Raw genomic sequence first — 21,831 nt, forward strand, 5'->3', positions numbered from 1 at the left:
GCATAAAAAACAATTTAGAATGTCAAAACAACTCGCACAGTTCTGAAAGCTTTTTACCTAAATTATTGCAGTGCTGGAAAGTATGAATGGTATCAAAAATGCAAAATTTTCTTGAACGTTTGCTTTTGATCTGCGTACAGCGCTTAATAATACCAAAATGTAAGCTTTCGATTTCAAAGTATTTTCGAAAGTATGTATGTATTCTGTTTTTAAATACTTTCAGGGACGCGGAGAGGGGGGGGGGGGAGGGCAACCATGGCAATTGCCCTGGGCCCGGAAGGTTTTTCGGGGTCCGGCAAGGCAAAGCAGTATTGATAGTACTCTAACTAGGATTTCATAGATACATACATATTTTGTTGCTACAAAAAATTGTTTTAAAATTTAAAATCACTTAACTAAAATCATAAGCATCCGATCAAATACTATAGGGCATAGTCATAGTCGAAATAAAATGTGATTTTAAGTTAGATAGACGTTTTTGACACAATTTGATAAGCGCTATCTGTCAAAACTGCTTCAACTAACTTAAAATCACATTTTATTTCGACTTCCCAACGACTTAAGTGGTCGCCATTTCCTTCAAATCATACTCCATACTATTCTAAAAAAACGGAGAAAAAGTAAAGCATGATTGGCCCGTTTGGAGTGCAACAAAAAAGCAGCTCGCTGGAGAGAGATACTTCGCAGAATTCTAGATGTTGTTTTATTTCTTGGAGAAAATGGATTGGCATTTAGAGGCTATAATTCATTGATCGGAAATCCAAAAAATGGAAACTTTCTTGGTATTTTGGAACTGATCAGCAATTATGACCCCCTATTGCATGAACATTTGGAGAAAGTGAGGGAATCTCAAACGAAAAAGAATTGTCTCCAAGCACATTATTTGTCTGATGGAATACAAAATGAGTTCATAGAAATCTGTGCAAGTCAAGTAATTAGAAAGATAGAAGGCGAGAAAAACTCCGTCAAGTATTACACAGTAATAGTGGATGCAACCCCTGATTCGGCGCATATTGAGCAGACTGTTTTTATATTGCGTTATGTTTTATTAGACAGGGACTCCGGAAAATGGAAAATCCAAGAACGCTTCTTAGAGTTTGTCGATTGTAACGCAAAAACAGGAGAAGCTATCGCTGAGCTGATTCGGGTGGGAGGGTGGTAATGTCCCCTATTCCCCCGTAGATCCGCGCCTGTGTATTACCACTACGGTTGCATTACCATCCCTACAAGAAACGCTGATAGTTTTACTAATACACTCACACTTGTAATTGACAATGCTGATCCTGCGATCATTGCGACATTGATACTCAAATTTATGTATGTTCCTTTGTTCGCTCACGCATGTCCGCATGTTCCCAACGACAGCCTATAATCATGAAAAAGGACTCAAACTGGGAAAGCTTCGGACACCTGGTACAGAACAAAAGAACATACAGCAGATACCATTATGCATGTGAGACAGATACATAATTCTCAACGGAATTTTATGTATGCGAGAACAGTTTATCCGAATTAATCATGTTGTCACTACTGACTGTCATATGACAATCAAATGATTATCACGGTTGTTTTGTTATTTTTTAAATTCCGCCATTTTCAACCGACGAAAACCATATAAAAAATAAGTTTAAAAAATGAAAAAGAGAGCATTTCAAAGCTCCATGCTAAAAGAAAAAAATTTAAAATGATATTAAAAAATACCAAAAGCTGTCAGAATGTATGGGGCGCACTCAAAAAATTGATACGCGAAAAATAATAGTGGTTAGTCGTGATTCATTTTTAAATGTGTTTCCGCATGAGGAAAGCGCTTTTCTGTTGTTTTCTTATTTTCTGAATTTAAATTGAACATTCTGAAGTCGAATTCTTATAAAACTATTTATTTTAAACAAATAAGAAACGCGTATGCTTTTATCACGCACAAAATTAAAAACGTAATGAAATAAAGTAAATAAAAAGCAAAAAGCATTGTTTCATTTTTGGCGGAATATAAATTGTCATTTATGATAGTATAACAGTCAAACCTGATATCTACAGTAAACTATCATTTATGACTCTTTTCGATAGTTAGAGTGCCAGTACTGATCCAGGAAATGGATTGAGAGTGAGCAGTACGGCTATATACTTAATCAGTAGGCGATGTTGGTGTATAAGAAGGAGACAAAAACTCACACGTACACAGTTGTTTACATCACATTTGCGCAAGTCCCCTTAAGTTTGTGATAGAAAGTTTGTATGAGGCGCTGATCGTTAGGTTGGTATTGCTGACAATCAGATGATAGTCATATGATAGTCAGTATTCTTGTAGGGATGTTATCATTTGGGGCCAAATTTATTGAACAAAGGACCACATCCCAAACAAATGGACCAAATTTTTGTACCGAATTTGTTGCAAAATCTTAAATTTCAGGTCGTTTCCATGGTTTTCTACAAAAAAGTTTGATTAAATGAATAGAAGACTTTACGAATTGCCTAAATATGTATATGTTAAAAATAACAAAAGGTTGCACAAACAAAAATAATGTCTGTTTTTAGGTATTACTTTTCCACATTTCTAGGATTAGTCTGTTTTGGTAAAGTACAATGGCGAGAACAACCAAGTAGGCCCCTTCCAACCTTTGATTCGGGGGGATGGTATAATGGTGTAAGGATGATAGCGTGCGACAACATCGCGAGCTTGCGGTGGCTGGAGGAAGTGGTTCCAAACCTCCAAAGGCAAGGCACGAATGCGCGGTTAGAGGTGGTGGATAAAGCGCAAATCCCCACGGTACCAAAAGTTAAGGTATGGATACCATGCATGATGAAGTCGGAGGATACACTGCGACTTCTGCAGAATCAGAATCCGAACATACCGACACAGGATTGGAAGGTACTTACTGTATCTCGGCCTACAGAGGAAGGTCAGTTGTACATCTTCCAAATAAACAAGCAGGCGGAGGATATATTGTACACGCAGCTTGGCAAAATGTCCTTTGTCACAGGCAAAATGTACATGCGACTCAGGAAAAGAAGTCCCGAGGATAAAAATCCTAACACGCTAGAGGTGGGCGAAGGACCAACCGCCAAATGGTGCTGTGACTCGCACAGAGGAACACCCGGTACAACAGTTACGAGAGGCTGAAGGGGGCCTCGAATACTCTAAACCAAAAGGGCAAGGGGAGGACGACGACGTCACGACAAAGGTGCTAGAGGGGGACAAACAGCCCAATGGTATTGCGGGTCCTACAGATAAACCTCCAACACAGTAAAGTGGCGTCGAGCCAACTCCTCCTAACCCTTGAGGAGGGTTCGTTTGACGTGGCGCTGATCCAGGAGCCGTGGGTCTCATCGGGAGGAAAGGTTTCTGGACTTAGCGGGCGCGGGTTTGGCGTTTACTAAGCGCAAACGGAAGGACGGGCGCGAGCTGTAGTAATGGTAAGGAAACAGCTGCATTCATATATGCTGCCTAATTACACTACTGAGGACCTCGTAGTGGTGGCCGTTGAGCAAAAGAATAAGCAGGCATTTATCCTGGCGTCCTCCTAAATGGCCCATCCTGCGGAGGTTCCACCGATGGAGTGCAAAAGGCTAGTACAGGAGGAAGGGCGCAAAGGGCGGTTGGTCATAAGCGCAGATACAAATGGCACCACAATGCGTGGGGAGGAGCAGATACGAACGAGAGAGGCGAATCTCTATTTTGTTACATCCTGCAAACCAATTTGCAGATAGCCAAAAGGGGAAATGTCCCTACATACATTGGTCCAACATCCAGCAATGTTTTGGATATTACATTGAGCTCCGAGCGTAATATATCAAGGTATGATTGGATGGTTCTTGATAGACCATCCTTCTCCGACCATGCGTATGTCAGCTTCAGCATCCCCCTTAAGAGAGTAGAGAAGGGAGGGACCTTTAGAAACCCTAGGTCAACGAACTCCACTAAATTCCAGAAAGAGGTAGAAACAAAACTGGGACAACCCAAAGAGATTGCCAATGTGGAGGAACTGGCGGAGTCGAATGAATTCCTAACAAGGACGCTTATGACTGCGTACACCAAGGATTACCCTCTAAGAAGATTCAGAGGAAAAGCAAAGCCGTCACGGTGGAGCAATGAGCTGAGTCTTTTAAGAAGACAGGTAAAAGAAATGTTTAAGCTCGCAAAGACCGCGGAAAGCTGAGGGTGTCGGGACGAGTACAGGGATCTATTGAGGATCTACAAGCGTGAAATTTCCAGGGCGAAGATAATATCATGGAAAAGTTTCTGTACGGACATACAGTGCTCCAGCGAAACAGCACGGTTGAAAAAAGTCCTAGCAAGGGGAAACATAGTCCAGGGACTAATAAAGAAAGAGAACGGGGAATGGTCACGTAATAGTGAGGAATCCCTTGAGGTGCTTTTTGACACACATTTCCCATCGGGAGACGGTTCAGAAGAGCCAGCTGACATCACTCACACTTCGATCACGGAGCGGGTAGTGCCGTGCTTTGTGACCGATACCAAGATCGAATGGGCAGTGAAGACGTTTTCTAAGTTTAAATCGCCGGGCCCAGATGGTATATTCCCGGCCATGCTACAAGTTTCAAGTATGGCGGCATGTACCGCACACTTGGAGAAATGCTCGTGTAGTTTTCCTACCAAAGGCGGAAAGATCGGTCACGTATATCCCAAAGACTATAGACCCATCAGATTAACATCATTTCTGCTCAAAACCTTTGAGAGGCTGATAGATGTGTACATAAAGTCCAACGTGGATGAAAAGCTGCTCTCCACAACACAGCATGCGTACACCAAAGGCAAGTCGGTAGACACCGCATTGCATAGGGTGGTAATAAGCATAGAGAAATCTCTGGAATATAAGGAATATGCTCTAGGAGTCTTCTTGGATATTGCCGGGGCTTTCAATAATGTTTATAAGTGAGCGATTATGGATGGTCTTAATTAAATTAAAGTACATCCAGTCTTAACCAGATGGATCGGCTGCATGTTAAATTGCAGGAAGATTACATCACAAGGGGATTGTACGAGGTCACGAAGTCAGTAGACAGGGACACACCGCAGGGAGGGGTGCTATCACCTCTGCTGTGGACGCTGGTCATCAACCAACTGCTCAGGCGATTCGACGAGGGACCCGTAAAACTTACGGCTTACGCAGATGACGTTGCAATTGTCCTAAGTGGAAAGTGCCTTCCAACGATTAGTTCTTTGATGGATCGGGCGCTGCGCCGACCATACTGCCATAGTAGTATAGCGTCATTAAATAGACTACCTGATTCCCTATCTGCGCTTTGAGGGAGATCTTAAGGCCACAAGAGAGGTGGACGGTTGGCGCAAGGGTGCGCAAATGGCGGACGAGGCGATACATGTGTACACAGATGGTTCCAAAGTAGTGGAAGGAGTAGGGTCTGCGGTATACTGTGCTGATCCCGAAATAAGCAGATCCTACAGGCTGCCGGATTACTGTAGCGTTTTCCAAGCGGAAATATTAGCCGTAACCAAAGTAGTAGAAAGCCTGGAAGAGAATAGCTTAAGCTGAAACCGTGTTAACTTTTATATTGACAGTCAAGCAGAAATTAAGGCAATAATCTGGCATAGCACAGCATCTAAATTCGTGGAAGAGTGTAAGCAGTCTGTGGAGAGAATCGGGACAGGGAGAAGCATACATCTATATTGGGTCCCAGGGCATATGGGAATAGATGAGAATGAAAACGCGGATGAACTAGCTAAAAAGGGCGCATCCCTTGAAGCTTGTTCCGTAGAGGTCCCAATTAGACTGGGCGAGATTAAGCGAAGGCGAGAGGTGCACATGATCGACCAAGCGGTAAAGGCGTGGGTTCAAGCGCGGGGCTGTAAAGTGTCGAAGATTATGTGTAGGTCTTACAACCTTAGACTAAGAAAGTTGCTTCTATCATTAAAAAGAGAGGACTGTAGACTCATGACGGGTATTCTGACTGGACACTGCCTTCTGGCGTCACATGCCTTCAGATTAGGCTTGGTCAGTGATAGCATATGTAGAAAGTGCGGGTTGGAGGAGGAAACGATCGAGCACGTTTTGTGCTCGTGCCCTGCACTTGCCAGGCTAAGACTCCAGCTATTGGGAGTGATACAGCTGTCAGATCTAGAAGCAGCAAGTGGCTTAAGTCCTAGGAAGTAGTATTTGCCAAGAGGACGGAGTTATTTTATAACATAGGTCCTGGTTTTTGATAGGGTTTTTCAGTTTGGTCGTTAAAACAAACTTCTGGTAACACTACGGACTCAATAAGTCTATGTGAGGTCCTCATGGACCGGCAAGTTCAACCTAACCTAACAATGCTACACAAACTTTCGTTTTAACAAGAATCCTTATATATGTTCTAACGAAAAACCTAATAGGAAAACACGTGCAGCTAGCCAAACTAGTTCAGTTTTATTTGCATACAAATTTTCTTTTTAAACTAAATTTCTCTAGATCTAGGTTGTATCAATTTTATCATAAAATCTGCCCAAAAAGTTATAAAAAAGATAGTTTTCAATAGCTGGGTGTTCCAAATTTTTTTGATACGCAAATTTAATTATTTACTCTTCCGTTTACCAATACACCCTCACGCTTCAATTTTTCCATCTATGGCCTAGATTCAGTAAGTTCGAGTTTTGAAATGTTATGTACATTTTTTCCATATATGTAATTTGTTTTACAGAAAAATGTACATTTCAAAACTCACATTTATTGAATCTAGCCACAGTCCTCAGTTTAACCATTGACAAGTCTTAAAAGTTTCAACTGTGTAATAATGTAATTTTGATCACACTAAACTAGGTACGAGATAATGTAAGGGGCAATGACCCCGAAGAGATTTTAGGGGAACTTCTCTTCCGATTTGCGTCCTTTAATTTTCCCTACAAATTGGCCGGACGCGACCTACTTGTTTTATGCCAACTCCGAACGGCAGATGACTTTTCACTAAGAGCTTTACTTGGCAGAAATACACTCTGAGTGCTTGTCAAACACTGACGAGGGGCGACCGCGCCTAATGGCATAAAAAGTTGTTAGACTAGGCAACTTCAACCGACATTGTTTTTGACAGGTTGAGTTGTAATCTGTAATACCTAATTGCAAAATTTCCATGGTATAAAAAAGAAGGTAGTTCAACTCAAAATATTTTTACGTACATATTTGGGGATTTTTGAAGTTTCATAATGTTTGTTGTTTTGCTAGAAGTGTTGCCATGCCGCTCGCTATTGTTAAGGGCGACATTGTGGGTTTTCGGGATGGAAATTTCTTTCAGGATAAAAACGTAATTGTCATCTAAGACAATAATAATATGTTTTAGCACGATTTTTGTGCAAACATATCTATTGAGAATACAGTGTAATTTTATTGAAAAACAGTTATAATGACTCATACTTTGGTTAATGACTCATATCTTTATGGCAGCTTGAACCCGAGACACAAAAAAACACACGAAAAATTCTGTTTTGAAATAAAGTGTACCTCCAAAGTCTTCAGTGAGTGGTAGGTGTTTAATTTGTTACGTTTGTGGGACGTCACATCCATGTCAATGCTAAAAGGGTACAGAATGTGTATAGGCGGGGCTTGCCCCGAGGTGACTCCTGGTACAACGGGCAAAAGAACTCTCATAACTAGTGGCTAACCTGCAGAGCTACAGGGAAATGGTTTCCCTAAAAAATGGTTTAAAAATTCCCTCAAGCGCTACGCTTGAATTATACAATTGATAAAAAATGTGGACTTGTAGGCAATTTATTAAAATTTAATTCCATAAAAATTGCGTTCAAGTATGCTGAACTCTTTAGAAATTTCGGTGTCGGTTTATAAGGATCTCCTTTGGGCAATCAATTTTTCACACACACTTAAGAAGTTTATATTCCTTTGCTTTGTCTACTTCGATGCATGTTTCTTCCGCCAAAACAAATTTTCGGGAGCTCGAAAAACTTATTAAAAAAGTTCTTTTATAGGCTGATATTTCGTATTAAAATATTTCCAAGACATGTGGCTATTTTTTTGGTTTTGTTTTTTTAAATAGCTATGAAAGTAGTTTAGTCGTATCCATGGTATAAATATTACCAGGTAAAACCATTTACTCTTCTTGGCGGCCATAATGGTTTTTTGATTTTTAAAAAAAATTTAAAATCACTCTCTTAAACTTTGTGGAAATGCCAAACCAAAGTAAACACAAAAAAAGTTGGTTTGACATTTTTATTTCTTTAATACCAAAAAAATAAAATGCTTATGAAATAAGTTAAAAAATATTTCGAAATTTTTGAAATCGGTTTATGTATATGGCAAAAAATGAGTTACCAATATAATGGATGCCTCAACACGTGCTATTTTTGCAAAGGGAAAAAGAACAAATGTTGGAGATCACCCCTATTGATTTTTCGTTCATCCTTCTTCACTTGGTTGATACGTCTTTAGCCCTTAAATATGCTGACACTTCACTTTATAAGAGATCACCAGTCTCAAGTGTCCTCGCTACTGCGGAAAAAACGATCTTGTAGATATTTTTTGGTTTGTTTTAGTCCTTTTCCTCGCGGTTGGAAGATACATTTTTTAATTGGCGCTTAACCGTTTAGTAGATGCTGGTCGTTGCGTAACAAGTCACTCCAACTAACCCTGTTTCGCGATAAATGACGCCAACAGGGGGGCACCAAGAGATATCACAGTCTTCCCCCACCTTTTGTAGCAATATAAGGAGTATTACATATATGGTAATAGGGGACATTTATTTTAAAAAGCTGGTAACTTTTTGCACCACCTAATTTTTATCAAAAATTATCAAAGGTGATATCAAAAGACTCGTCTCGACCTCCGTTATAAGAATCCCGAAGCGGAAATCAAAAATTTTATTTCTGTCGAACGTTATTTACAAAAACCCGTAAAATGACCCCGTGAGGGTCCGAAATATGGACCGATCCATACTTTTTTTGTAAAGCACACCTTTCTGCGTTGGGAGCCTTCGGCCGCGATTTAAAAAAATAACCCTGGGTGGATGCGACACCGGTTTGGGGACCAAAACTAAATGCGCGCAGAACACGTTTATGTGTGTGTGTATACAACCAATCGGGTAAAAAAACAACAACCACATGAAAATTTGACCCGATTTATTTCTTATATCTTTTGACAGAAATAAATAATTTAAATTTTCGCTTTCGGATTCTAAGAACGGAAGTCGAGACGCGTCTTTTGATACCACCTTTGATAAAAATTTGGTGGTGCACCGTCTTGTAAAACGTTACCAAAAAGCTTTAAGGCCAAATTAAACTTCCTTAACCCTATCGGCATAGTCGTAACCATACCCATCTCCAATGTGATCGATTAACGGTGCCTTAACCTAAAAATCGTGAAGATTTCATAAAAATGAAGAAAACGCAAAAAAAATACAAACATATTCCCCAAAAAAATAGTTTCTTAGTCAAAACGTATCCAAAACAATAAATAAAATATGCAAAGAGTTAATAAATTCCCCAACTCAAATATTTTTAGGTTATGGATATGGCGAAAAACCAAAAATCAATTGGTTGGCTATGGTATGGTTATGGCGTTAGCGTTATGGTATGGCACCATTAATCGATCACGTTGATTCCCATAACGTAGGTTCGATCAGCTGTTTTATCTGGTTATGGTTTTATGGTTATAAGTAGAGTTGTCACGAATATTCGGCAACTATTCGGTATTCGGCTTATTCGGCCACTTTTTTTGCTATTCGGTATTCGGCCGAATAGTACGTATTATTCGGTCGAATACCGAATACCAAATCATGTAAAAAAGACACGCTATATTACTCAAAAGTATGTACTTATTTGCAAATTACAACACTTTAGTATTTAAAATTGATCAGTGGTAAGTTATGTTAGATAAAAATAAGCTTTTCATCATTTTTGGGTAGTAAAAGATTATGCTTTTCATCGTTAATGTTACCAGCATCAGAAAATAAGGTCTCACTATACTCGCTACTTCCAGGAGAAGAAATATAAACTTTAGCAAACTTTTAAACTTTGCCACAGCATTCTTCTCCACGTCCTCCGCATTATTAGCATTTCGCATATTATCTGTAGCGACTTCCTCAAAGCAGTTCCAGAAACTGTCGTGTATTTCAGTAGTCCTATCATTTTCATTCAGGTTTCTTTTCTTACGAACTGGAGAAGAATCGTCATCGGTACTATTTTCAGAGCTCCTAGAAGAATTTTTTGTCTTGCTCTTTCTGCTTGAACCAATCTTAGGAAACACGGTTTGAAGCGAGGATCCAGAAAAGCAGCAACCAGATATTTGTTTTTTTCATCGAAGCTGAATCGCCTTTCAAACTTGCTTTGCAGTGAAGATCTCATTGTTACTAAATTTGGTACTTTCTCAGCTGTCTCTGCTTTTCCCAGATATTTTAATAAATTTACTGCATGTGGAATCACTTCAGAGATGCAACAGATACATGAGCTCCTTATTTTTGTAATCTCTTCGAATGGTTTGAGGAGTTTGAAACATTGTTCCAATAGTTCCCATTGTCAGATTTATTAAAGTTTCATGATCTGTTATGTACAAGCAGGAAAACAGGTGTCCACTTGTCTTAATCCAGCTAACGCGCCCCGATAAGCATGTATTTCGTGCCGAATATTCGGCGCTTCGGCCGACAGCGTTGCCGAATATTCGGTATTCGGCCAATTCACTATTCGTCAGGGCATTTTTTAAGGATTTTTCACTAGGTGGCCAAAAGAAAAATATCTCCTCGACATGATGACCATACCGGTCAGCTTTTGAATATTGCCATTTTTGGTCAAAAAAAAAACATGCTGTGGCAACCGTGGTTGTGACTCACTCATACCAAAACATTTGCAATAAAACAAGTAATCCCAGGAATAGTTATTTTTCATATCCAACTTATTACATACTTGGCCAAAATTTTTTTATTATATGCTGACAAAAAACCCTCGAGCACGTGCAGAATTTGTAGAATTTATATATGTCACGGAAGTCGTGAGTACCTATGTTCTTTTCCATATAAATCCTCATTGATAGTATATTTGATGAACTATCATTAGAGTTGGGATTCTACCGGGTATTTACCATTTTTATGGGTAAATACCGGGAAAATACCCGGAATATTCCTTTTTTGTATCTTTTTTTGCGTATTTAAAAATCGTTTGAATCGAGGCTGCTTGGAATTACAATTCAGCAATAAAATTTATACGCCATTTGAAATTAAAAAATTTCGTTTTTATTTTAAACAAACAACCCAGCAAACACTCGGAGTCAACAATTAGTCTGAAAGGAGTCCAAACTTTGGATCGTTTGCACTCGTTATGAACTCATTTACGAACCTGAAGCGAATGCTATATGCTTATATTTTGCCTCTAACATAAGTCTTATACTGACCTTCTTCCGATATCATATATGAGCCTTATTGGCGTCATATACCGCTAATTTTGAGCCTTTTAATGACACTACTTCAGGGCTTTTAGGAAGAATTTTTGACATATATCCGAAGCGGAAAACATAGGGGAGAATGTCATAAAACTCACATGAGGATAAGATAGCAATGAAATAAGTATTAGTTGAGTTAATTATTTATTTAGAATAAATTGTCGCAGAAAAATTTCAGAGTTTTTTTCCGGAGCTGCCTAGTTTACTAATTCTAAGATTTTTCGTTTGTTTATAATTTCATCAAATCGGAGTCATAAAAGACTCTAAGGTGATAGCATTTTTGAAGCTTTTGAACCATATTAAACTCCAGAACTGTAAGAGAATATTTATAAGGGACACATATTTACCCAAACAAACAGACTCACGGCGCTCATAATTTAAGAATCCGAAACGAATCCAAAATAAGTGGGCAATATAGGAATCAGAAAAGCGTCGAAACGCGTAGGAGGGTAAAAGAAAATTTAATTTTTGCCTTTTATTTAACGGCCTAAAAGCTCCTAATCTTGCATGCAAAAATTATCATTTATCAACTATTTATGTTCGTCACAGCGAGTTTGGAACAAATTTTGAAACTTTGTTACGATCACTGTTCATTTTAATACAAAATGAATTACATTTGTACATTATTTTTACCCTTCCTATTCTTTTATTGTATAATAGGCCGGGTCGATTTATGGGGAGGCAAAAAAATCGCCCATTGATCTGTGAAAATCATATTCTAGGGATCAAAATAAGAAACTTTGCCGAAGGAACCATACCTCTAAAACGAATTCTGATGCCCCCCCTTTGGGTCGAACTTGCAAATTTTGAAAAATCCCACTTTGAAATGCCTATGTTTTTTTTTCCTTTTGGAGTTTATTTTTCTCTTTAGAAATTTATTTAGTCAGAACATATGTAAATGAAAAAATGAATTTAACTTAGTAATAGAAAAGAAATTAAAAAATTATTAGAAATTAGCGTTTTTACAACCCCCTTTTAAAAGTAAGGCATCACTGTGATGCATTTGCATGTCGTAAAATTACTTGTGTTGTTGTTTTTAAGCCACCACAAGACACAGCAGGTAGAATTAAAATTGCCCCTACCCAAAAGTTCGACCCAAAGGGGGGGGGGGGGGGGGGGGGACATCAGAATTCGTTTTAGAGGTATGGTTCCTTCGTCAAAGTTCCTTATTTTGATCCCTAGAATACGATTTTCACAGAGCAATGAGCGATTTTTAAATCGACCCGCCCTACTGTATAAGCATCTTTTTTAGGCTCAAATGATTTACGTTAATAGGCTCATATAGGACGACCATTGCAAGAAGGAAATACATTGGTTTCGGCCTCCCAAATGAGCACATACCGGCTGTAAAGGCTTCAATTTAGATATTTTTCCGACTCTTTTTCGACTCAAAATGTTTACTGGGTAAACTTAAATATTTGCAACGGCATGCATTATTGGCTAAATATTTTTGAAAAACGCTGGATTACAGATTAAAACTAATTCAACCGATAGCATAATGGATAACTACCCACCAATATAGGACAAATTGGATACATTTTGGAATGAATTTGTGTGTTGGTTTCCCATATTTTCCAAAAGATTATTTTTACCCTTAAAAATAAATAAATAAATGTAAGGCGCGATAACCTCCGTAGAGATCTAAGGCCGAGCTTCTCTTCCAATTTGCGTCGTGCTCCTCTTGATTTTCCCTACAAATTGGCCGGACGGGACCTACATGATTTTATGCCGACTCCGAACGGCATCTGCAAGGCAGATGAGTTTTCACTGAGAGCTTTTCATGGCAGAAATACACCCGGAGCGCTTGCCAAACACTGCCGAGGGGCGACCCCGCTTAGAGAAATTTTCTTCTAATTGAAAAACCTTATTTCTAAAATGTTTGATGTTGCTTTGCCCGGGGTTTGAACCCAGGACACCGGTGTGCTAGGCGGAGCACGCTACCATCACACCACGGTGGCCGTCGTGGGTATTTATTTTGGGTAAATATTTGGGACTTTACCCATTTTTACCATGTATAACCAATTTACCGTGTATTTACCATTTGGGTATTTACCCCTTTCCCATATCTAACTATCATTCATTCGTTGATAAATTTCTTCGATTAGTACCAAAAACTTCATTAGAATTAGCAAGTTATATATTTTTTGACATTTTGGGGAAATCATGTATGTTCAGAAAATTTCTGACATTATTTCAGTTAGGTGTTGTTCACGCATTTTCGAAATTTAGTTGTGGCCAGATTATGATTACTACGTGGCCACGGCGGACTACTACGTGGCCATTTGGCCACGTTCGTATTACTTAAAAAATGCCCTGCTATTCGTGGCATCTCTAGTTATAAGTCACCATTAATTAGCGCTTTATGAACGTTTTGTATTTTTTTATGACGAAGGGCATGTGATTGAAACCTAAATATATTGCAAGCTTGAGAAGTTTCCAGATTACATCCTGGCAAGACCTCAACCATTCGCTTATATTGTTGCTAGGGAGTATAGAAATTAAATCTTCTATTGATATCTATCTCGTTCTGCTAGATGGAAAATCGTCAAGGTGATTGGAAGTGAATATCGTCGTCCTATTACCAGAAACATCAATGTATGTACATATGACCATATGAATATATATATTAGTATGTATATTAGACTGGCTCGGTTAATTAACCGATATCGCGCCATCGATTTTTCGATAGGATTTGGGCTCAGGAAAAAAGTTCCACTACGCATGCCCAAAAAATTAATTTTCGAGCCTGCGCTTCCATAGGCGGGTTCCGATAGATACACTTTCTTCGCCGGAGCATCATCTTTCATTCGCATAATATGGCCTAGCCAGCGCAGCCGCTGCGTTTTAATTCGCTGGACTATGTTGATGTCTGCGTATAGCTCGTACAGCTCATCATTAAATCTTCTTCGGTACTCGCCATCGCCAACGCGTAGAGGTCCATAAATCTTTCGAAGAACTTTTCTCTCGAACACACCCAAAGCCGCTTCATCTGCTGATGTCATGGTCCATGCTTCTGCCCCATATAGCAGGACGGGTACGATAAGTGACTTGTAGAGTATGATTTTCGTTCGCCGAGAGGACTCCAAAGTAGCATTTATTGGCAAGATTGATTCTTCGCTGTATTGCAGTGCTGATGTTGTTGCTAGTGTTGACGCTGGTTCCCAAATAAACGAAGTCTTTTACTATTTCGAAATTATGGCTGCCAACAGTAGCGTGGTTGCCAAGGGGCGTATGCGCTGACTCTTTGCTCGATAACAGCAGGTACCTCGTTTTGTCCTCATTCACCATCAAACCCATTTTTACCGCTTCTGTTTCCAGTTTGGAGTAAGCAGAACTAACAGCGCAGGTGTTTAGGCCGACGATATCAATGTCATCAGCATATGCCAGTAATTGCACGCTTTTATAGTATACTTTTTCTGTGCGGTTAAGTTCTGCAGCTTGTATAATTTTCTCCAGCATCAAACTAAAGAAATCGCAAGATATGGAGTCACCCTCTCTGAAACCTCGTTTAGTTTCGAACGGCTCGGAGAGGTCCTTCCCAATTCTGACTGAGCTGATGGTGTTGCTCAACGTCATTTTGCACAGCCGTATAAGTTTTGCGGGGAAATCAAATTCAGACATAGCGGCATATAGGCAGCTCCTTTTCGTGCTGTCGAAGGCGGCTTTAAAGTCGACGAAGAGGTGATGTGTGTCGATTCTCTTTTCACGGGTTTTTTCCAAGATTTGGCGCATTGTGAAAATCTAGTCGATGGAAGATTTACCAGGTCTGTGGCCGCACTGATAAGGTCCAATCAGGCGGTTCACGGTGGGCTTCAACCTTTCGCACAATACACTTGAAAGGACCTTATATGCGATATTAAGAAGGCTGATTCCACGATAGTTGGTGCATTTTGCAGTATCCCCCTTCTTGTGGACTGGGCAAAGAACACTTAGATTCCAACCGTCGGGCATGCACTCGTCCGCCCATATTTTGCTAAGAAGCTGCTGCATGCGCCTTACCAACTCCTCGCCGCCGTACTTGAATAGCTCAGCAGGCAATCCATCAGCGCCCACGGCCTTGTTTTTCAATCTGGTTATTGCTGTTCTAACTTCGTCATAATCGGGCGGGGGACATATATTCCATCATCATCGATTGCGGGATCGGGTTCATCTCTGCGCGGTGAATTGCTGCCTCCATTTAGGAGAGCAGAGAAGTGTTCCCTACATAATCTAAGCACTCTCTGGACATCAGTTACAAGGTCGCCGTTTTCGTTCCTACAGGAGTTTGTCCCGGTCTTAAAACCTTCCGTATGTCGTCGTATTTTTTGGTAAAATTTTCGGGCGTTATTCCTGGTGGCTAGCAGCTCAAGCTCCGCGCACTCACGCCTTTCTGCTTCTGCTTTTTTCTTCCTGAAAAAAAAAAGGCGTCTCGCTTCCCTTTTCAATTCACGATAGCGTTCACACACTCCTCTTGTCGCGCTCGCTTTTAACGTAGCCCTGTAGGAAGCGTCTTTTCTTTCGGTTGCAGCGCGACATTCTTCATCGCACCAGTTGTTTTTTCGTGGCCGCCGGTAATCAATTTTTTCCTCGGCGGCAGTACGAAGTGCTTTGGAGATATGCTCCCACTGCTCCTGTATTCCTTCAGGTTGAGTTGTGCTCTCAGAGAGCAGGTGTGAGAGTCGAGTTGCGAAATTATTAGCAGTCTGTTGTGATTGAAGCTTTTCGACGTCCAGCTTTGCTTGTGTTTTTTGTTCCTTGGTTTTAGCCGCGCTGAGGCGGGTGCGTATTTTGGTTGCAACGAGATAATGGTCCGAGTCGATGTTAGGTCCTCGGATCGTGCGCACATCTAAAACACTGGGGGCATGCCGTCCGTCTATCACAACGTGATCGATCTGATTGCGAGTATTTCGATCAGGAGACAGCCATGTAGCTTGATGTATCTTTTTATGATGAATCTCGTGCTGGATATGACCATGTTTCGAGCACCGGCAAAGTCAATCAGCCTCAGTCCGTTATGAGAAGTTTCAGCATTTAGATGCTTAAATTTTGAATTTACCTGCATATCAATACAATTTGATTACTCTTTCTGACTAAATAATGAGTTGTCATACAATTGAACAAAAGAAATAATCAAATATGAATACTTTTGATGATAAAAAACTGAAAATCATTTTTCGATCACTTTTTGGAATCATTTTTGAAGTCTTTTGTTGATTAAATTTTCATATTTCTTAAAAAAACAACAAAAGGAATAATAAAATATGCTTACCTTTGATGATCAAAAACTGAATATAGTTTTTCAATGACATTTTGGAATTATATTTGAATCAAATGTGTTTACTTTAGGTGATCAAAAATTTATAATCATTTTTAATTCAGCTTCTTGAATCTTTTATGAATATATTTGTTGACTGAATAATGAATTTTATACTTGTTAAAACTTTACTTTTCAATGAAAATCTTATTTTTTTCACATACACATAAAAAAAATATATAAAATGTTTATTATTTATACAATTATACCCACTCAGCATTTATTTATTTATTTATTTATTTATTTAATTATTTAAAGTCAACTAACAAGAGTGGTCGACTAACAAAATACAAAGGAAAGTAACATAAAAAAAAAGATAGCGTAAAAATATATACAAGTATAGAATTAAAAATGGAATAAATTAAAAATTTACAATTTATTTTAACATTGAACAAGAACTTAAATTAAACTATCATTACAAATTAAACAAATAAACTTTAAGATATCAGTTGAGACTGAAAAGTATACCATTGCGTAAGGCAACAAACGAACATTCGATACTAATGCAATTATACAAGTCGTTATAGTACGAGCACCAAACACGTATAGGATCATTTTTGTCAAAATTTCTACGACACAGGGGTAAATGGAAGGGCACGTAGTGTCTGGACGTCCTAGCAGGAACTGCAAAGCTCAATCGACTTAGCAGCTCAGAGGAGTCAACCTCACCTAGAATTAGCTTATGCAGGAACATTACCCCGAGTAATATTCTACGATTTTCCAGAGTTGGCAAATTAATGAGAAGAAGTCTACTTCTATAAGACGGAAGATGAAGATTTGAGTCCCAGTTAAAGGCCCGTAGAGCAAAAATTAAAAATTGTTTCTGCACAGACTCAATACGCTTTATATGAGTAGTATATAATGGACACCAAACACACGAGCAATACTCAAGTATTGGGCGGACCAGCGAAGTGTAGAGGACTTTGGTCAGATACGGATCCTTGAACTCCTTAGCCCAGCGTTTCACAAAACCAAGGGTACCCATTGCTTTATTAGTAATAGCAGAAATATGTGAGTTGAAGCTCAGTTTCGAGTCAAACAGAACCCCTAAATCGTTAATCGAAGATATACGCTCCATAAGAGTGCCATAAAGTGCATAAGACGACAGGACAGGCTTCACGCGATGAAATGTCATGAACTTACATTTGGAACAGTTTAGAACTAATGCATTAATTGTACACCAGCGTTGAAATGAGTCCAAATCAACCTGAAGTAGATTTGAGCGAGTTAACTCCGAAGGCAAGCATGTATAGCAAATTTTTACATCATCGGCATACATTAGAGCTCGTGAATGATTCAAAATCTGTGGCAGATCATTTATAAAAAGAGTAAAAAGCTTTAGGTGATTAAATTTTGAATTTCCCTACATTTCAATACAATTTGATTACTCTTTCTGACTAAATAACGAGTTATCATACAACTGAATAAAAGACATAATCAAATATGAATACTGAGTATAGTTTTTCAATCACATTTTACAATCATATTTGAATCAAATGTGTTTACTTTAGGTGAACAAAAATTTTAATCATTTTTCATTCAGCTTTCTGAATCTTTCCTGACAATCTTTGTTGACTGAATAATGAATTTTATACTTGTTAAAATTTTACTTTTCATTGAAAATCTTATTTTTTTTTTCACATACACACATTTTTTCAATCATGATTCATGAAGTTCAGAAAAAATATGTATGTATATAAAATTTTTATTATTAAGACATTCTTCAAGACAATGTAATGCAAATGCTGCTCTTGCCCGAAGATTTCCCCAACCATTTCTCCACCTTCGGCTTCCCAGAAAATACATAAATAGTTGGACAATACAAAAGTTGTGAACTATTTGAACCCCAGGTAAGTGAAACTCTCTTGACATATGTACCTGGATATGGCTTCAACATCCCATACCATATCGTATTTTAAGATGTTGACAATCATAGCTGATGCTGGATGTTGTAGTCCCAGGTGTATAGTGGTCTAGTTTGTTTGCGAATTAACTTTGGTTCAAATAGATCACTTCCGCATGCTTTCTTCCCCTGATGAAATAAGATTAGCATGTATTATCTTATTTTGTATGAGATATGAAGAATAAATGCATGATAATCGCATTCAAAAATGATTCAAAAATCTCAACCAAAATGATTGAAATATGTTCACGAATATGATCAGAAAATTACCGTGAAAAGCATTCAAATATTACTCTAAAGCAATTAAAGCCCAATTTTACAATGATATCAGATATGAACAAAAAGCGTTTCGAAATATGAATCATAAATGATTATTCAAGAATAATCACATTTATGGTACATTTTTCTCCCGACAATACGTTAATTTGATCAAAATTTTCAAAAAATGCTGACTGAGTACATATTCTTCAAGACAAGAAATAACGTAAATGCTGCTCGTGACCGAAGATTTCCCCAACCATTTGTCCACCTTCGGCTTCCCCGAAAATACATAATAGTTGGACAATACAAAGGTTGTGAGCTATTTGAACCCCAGGTAAGTGAAACTATCTTGACATACCTGGATACGGCTTCAACATCCCGTATCGTATCCGTATTTTAAGATGCAGACGATAATGCTGATGTTGAATGTTGTAGTCGCAGGTGTATATCGGTCAAGTTTGTTTGCGAGTTAGCTGTGGTTCGAATAGCTCATTTTCGCATGCTTTCTTTCCCTGATGAAATAAGATTATTATGTAGTATCTTATTTTGAATGAGATATGAAGAATAAATGCATGATAATCGCATTCAAAAATTCCTCAAAAATCTCAACCAAAACAATTGAAATATGTTCACGAATATAATCAGAAATAAATGATTATTCAAGAATAATCACATTTAAGGTACATTTTTCTCCCGACGATACAGTTAGAACAGAAAATGCTTTTAAATTTGAACGTTTTTAATCATCTTGGGGTATGATATTTAAATATTTTTTGATCAAAATTTTCAAAAAATACAGTCTGATATTCACGAATTAATGAAAAAAATTTGTCTAATTTCCCTAATTAATATGCAATCAATAAGGTAAAGAAAATGCAGAAAATATACTCTAATCACTTGATTCGTTGTTGAAGAAAAACACCTGATGGTGAACAGTGCTGCCAGATGAGCATTAATAAAAGAAATTAACTGAACAAGAAATTACTCTTGTTTTTCTCAAGTCAGAACAATGGAAGGTGGAATAGAGATAAAAAATCACGCTCTATGTATTTTGTTTTTGTAATTGTCTGAATGGTTAGCAGTTCAATATTCTTCCGGAGAAGAGAAGATACGTTGTTATTTTATCGAACCAAAGCGTCGAAGGTGTAAATTTGGAAAAAATAATTGGGCGACATTAAAACCAACAAAATCGCTCAATTTTTCATTCCAAATTGTCATATTTTCCGATACGTATTGATGTTGTATAGCTCTTACGACTGCAAAAAGTAAAATAAATAAAAATATCGAAAAAAGCGGCGCAGGCGAAATTTTTTATTCGAAACTCTTGTATTTGTTTTCAAAAAAGCGCCACAGGCGAAAATTTTATTTTTTTAAGCTCTGGTATCTCTTTTCAAAAAAGAATTTGGAATAAAAAATCGCATGATGGTAGCGAAGGGAAGAGAAGATAAGAGAAGAGGGGAGGAGAGAAGACTGCTCCTAAATAAAAATGAAAATTCCAAATATTTACCAGCGTCACATTATTTTTATAAATCAAAAACGTATTCTCCTCTCTTTTAACATATATGTAATACTCCTAATTGCTACGAAAGGTTAGGTACATTCCCAAACACCAGAGTGCCGATTTATTGCTGTTTAAACGTTTTTGTTTTTGTATTCAATAATCGAATGTACCTAAATTTAAATTTTTTCTTGTCACACTTATGCTGATACAATCACAAAAATTTTATAGGCGGTCTTGTTTTGATTTCCAATTCGAAACACATTGCGACCATTTTCTATTAGCAATATAGGAGTATTACATATACGGATAACTTTTAAACGGGTGAAAAAGGTTAACTTCCGCTTTCGGATTCTTAATCTGGACATATATACGCGTCTTTTAATACCTCACTCGAAAATCTTGGCCGTACTTTAAGGTGGGGCCCCTAATCTGCACTGCTACCAACATTTTTCGCTAAAAAGAAATGGGCTTGAAATCGATCCATTTAAAAGTCTAGCCATAAATAGTACACCTATCATTTCTCTACGACTTGCAAGGGTCCATACAATTCGACCACCCTAATGTATATATGTACATACGTATGTATATTCGAAAATGAATGGGAAATCAAGTTTATTGAATTCGTAGAACGTGCATAGGTATTTTTCCGTTTATCCATAATGTTTAATCTTTTATGCTCACACGGTTAGCAATACATATAGATTACTGCAAGTAAATGTTCAATTCAGAAATATTTATGCAATTTTGCGGGTGAAGAACCTTCAGAAATGTTACTACTACTTTGTTCTTTTTGTTTCGTGTGGAAGCAGTAGAATGGCAATAAGTTAGGAGTGCAAAACAAAATAATACGGAATGTGATGAATCACGATAATGAAATTTATATAGAACTTACATTCAATTCACAGCCAGCTACAACTTAAATTATGAAGAAATAACTATGAACACCAATTTAAATCCCCCGAAGGGAAAAAACATCTAGTAATTTTAACACAAGTTTCTCCCGTTATTTTCGTGAAAACTGAAAAATTCACTGTATATTTTGAAAGTCCGTGCTCTCATTAATAATTCATCACCCGACACAATTATATTCGAACAAATAAATTACAATCACGAAATATTTCGCCATTACCTTCGAGGAAAAAATAAAATATCTATATGGCAATGGAATATATCTTCGTATTGACATAATGTCAAAATCAGCAGGTATCTCATAAATGTCTATACATATTGGGCGCTTTTAAAAACTCCGTGAGTTTTCTTGACAGCCAGTGTTCACTATTGTGACCATTGTTTACTATATAGCATTGTTTACTATATAGTTGGCTGCTTAGGTAATGGGAATATTGCGGAGTGGGGGCAGTGAAATATGCAGTCAAATGACATATAATGAAGGAATGGTGTTCGGAGTTTTATCAAAGTTAAAAAAATGATAAAAGCTTTAATATAAATAAGAATATTGTTTTAATAACAACAAAAACGCCTTATATAC

General features: G+C 37.9%; 1 protein-coding gene across 2 annotated transcripts in view; it reads right to left on the reverse strand.

Annotated features, from left to right (window-relative positions):
• Positions 1 to 21,613, reverse strand: part of ZnT63C (zinc transporter 63C) — a 45,781-nt gene extending 24,168 nt beyond the window's left edge. Inside the window, exon 1 of one of the 2 annotated variants that reach the window (XM_067790849.1) lies at positions 21,472 to 21,613. In XM_067790849.1, coding sequence (XP_067646950.1) covers positions 21,472 to 21,554 — 83 coding nt within the window. In that variant the 5' untranslated portion in view covers positions 21,555 to 21,613. Of the gene's footprint in view, positions 1 to 21,234 lie in introns of both variants that reach the window. The other variant, XM_067790850.1, reaches the window with a different exon arrangement.
• Positions 21,614 to 21,831: the final 218 nt, after the last annotated feature.

The sequence above is a fragment of the Eurosta solidaginis genome, chromosome 5, assembly GCF_040869045.1.
Source record: "Eurosta solidaginis isolate ZX-2024a chromosome 5, ASM4086904v1, whole genome shotgun sequence".
NCBI lineage: Eukaryota > Metazoa > Arthropoda > Insecta > Diptera > Tephritidae > Eurosta > Eurosta solidaginis.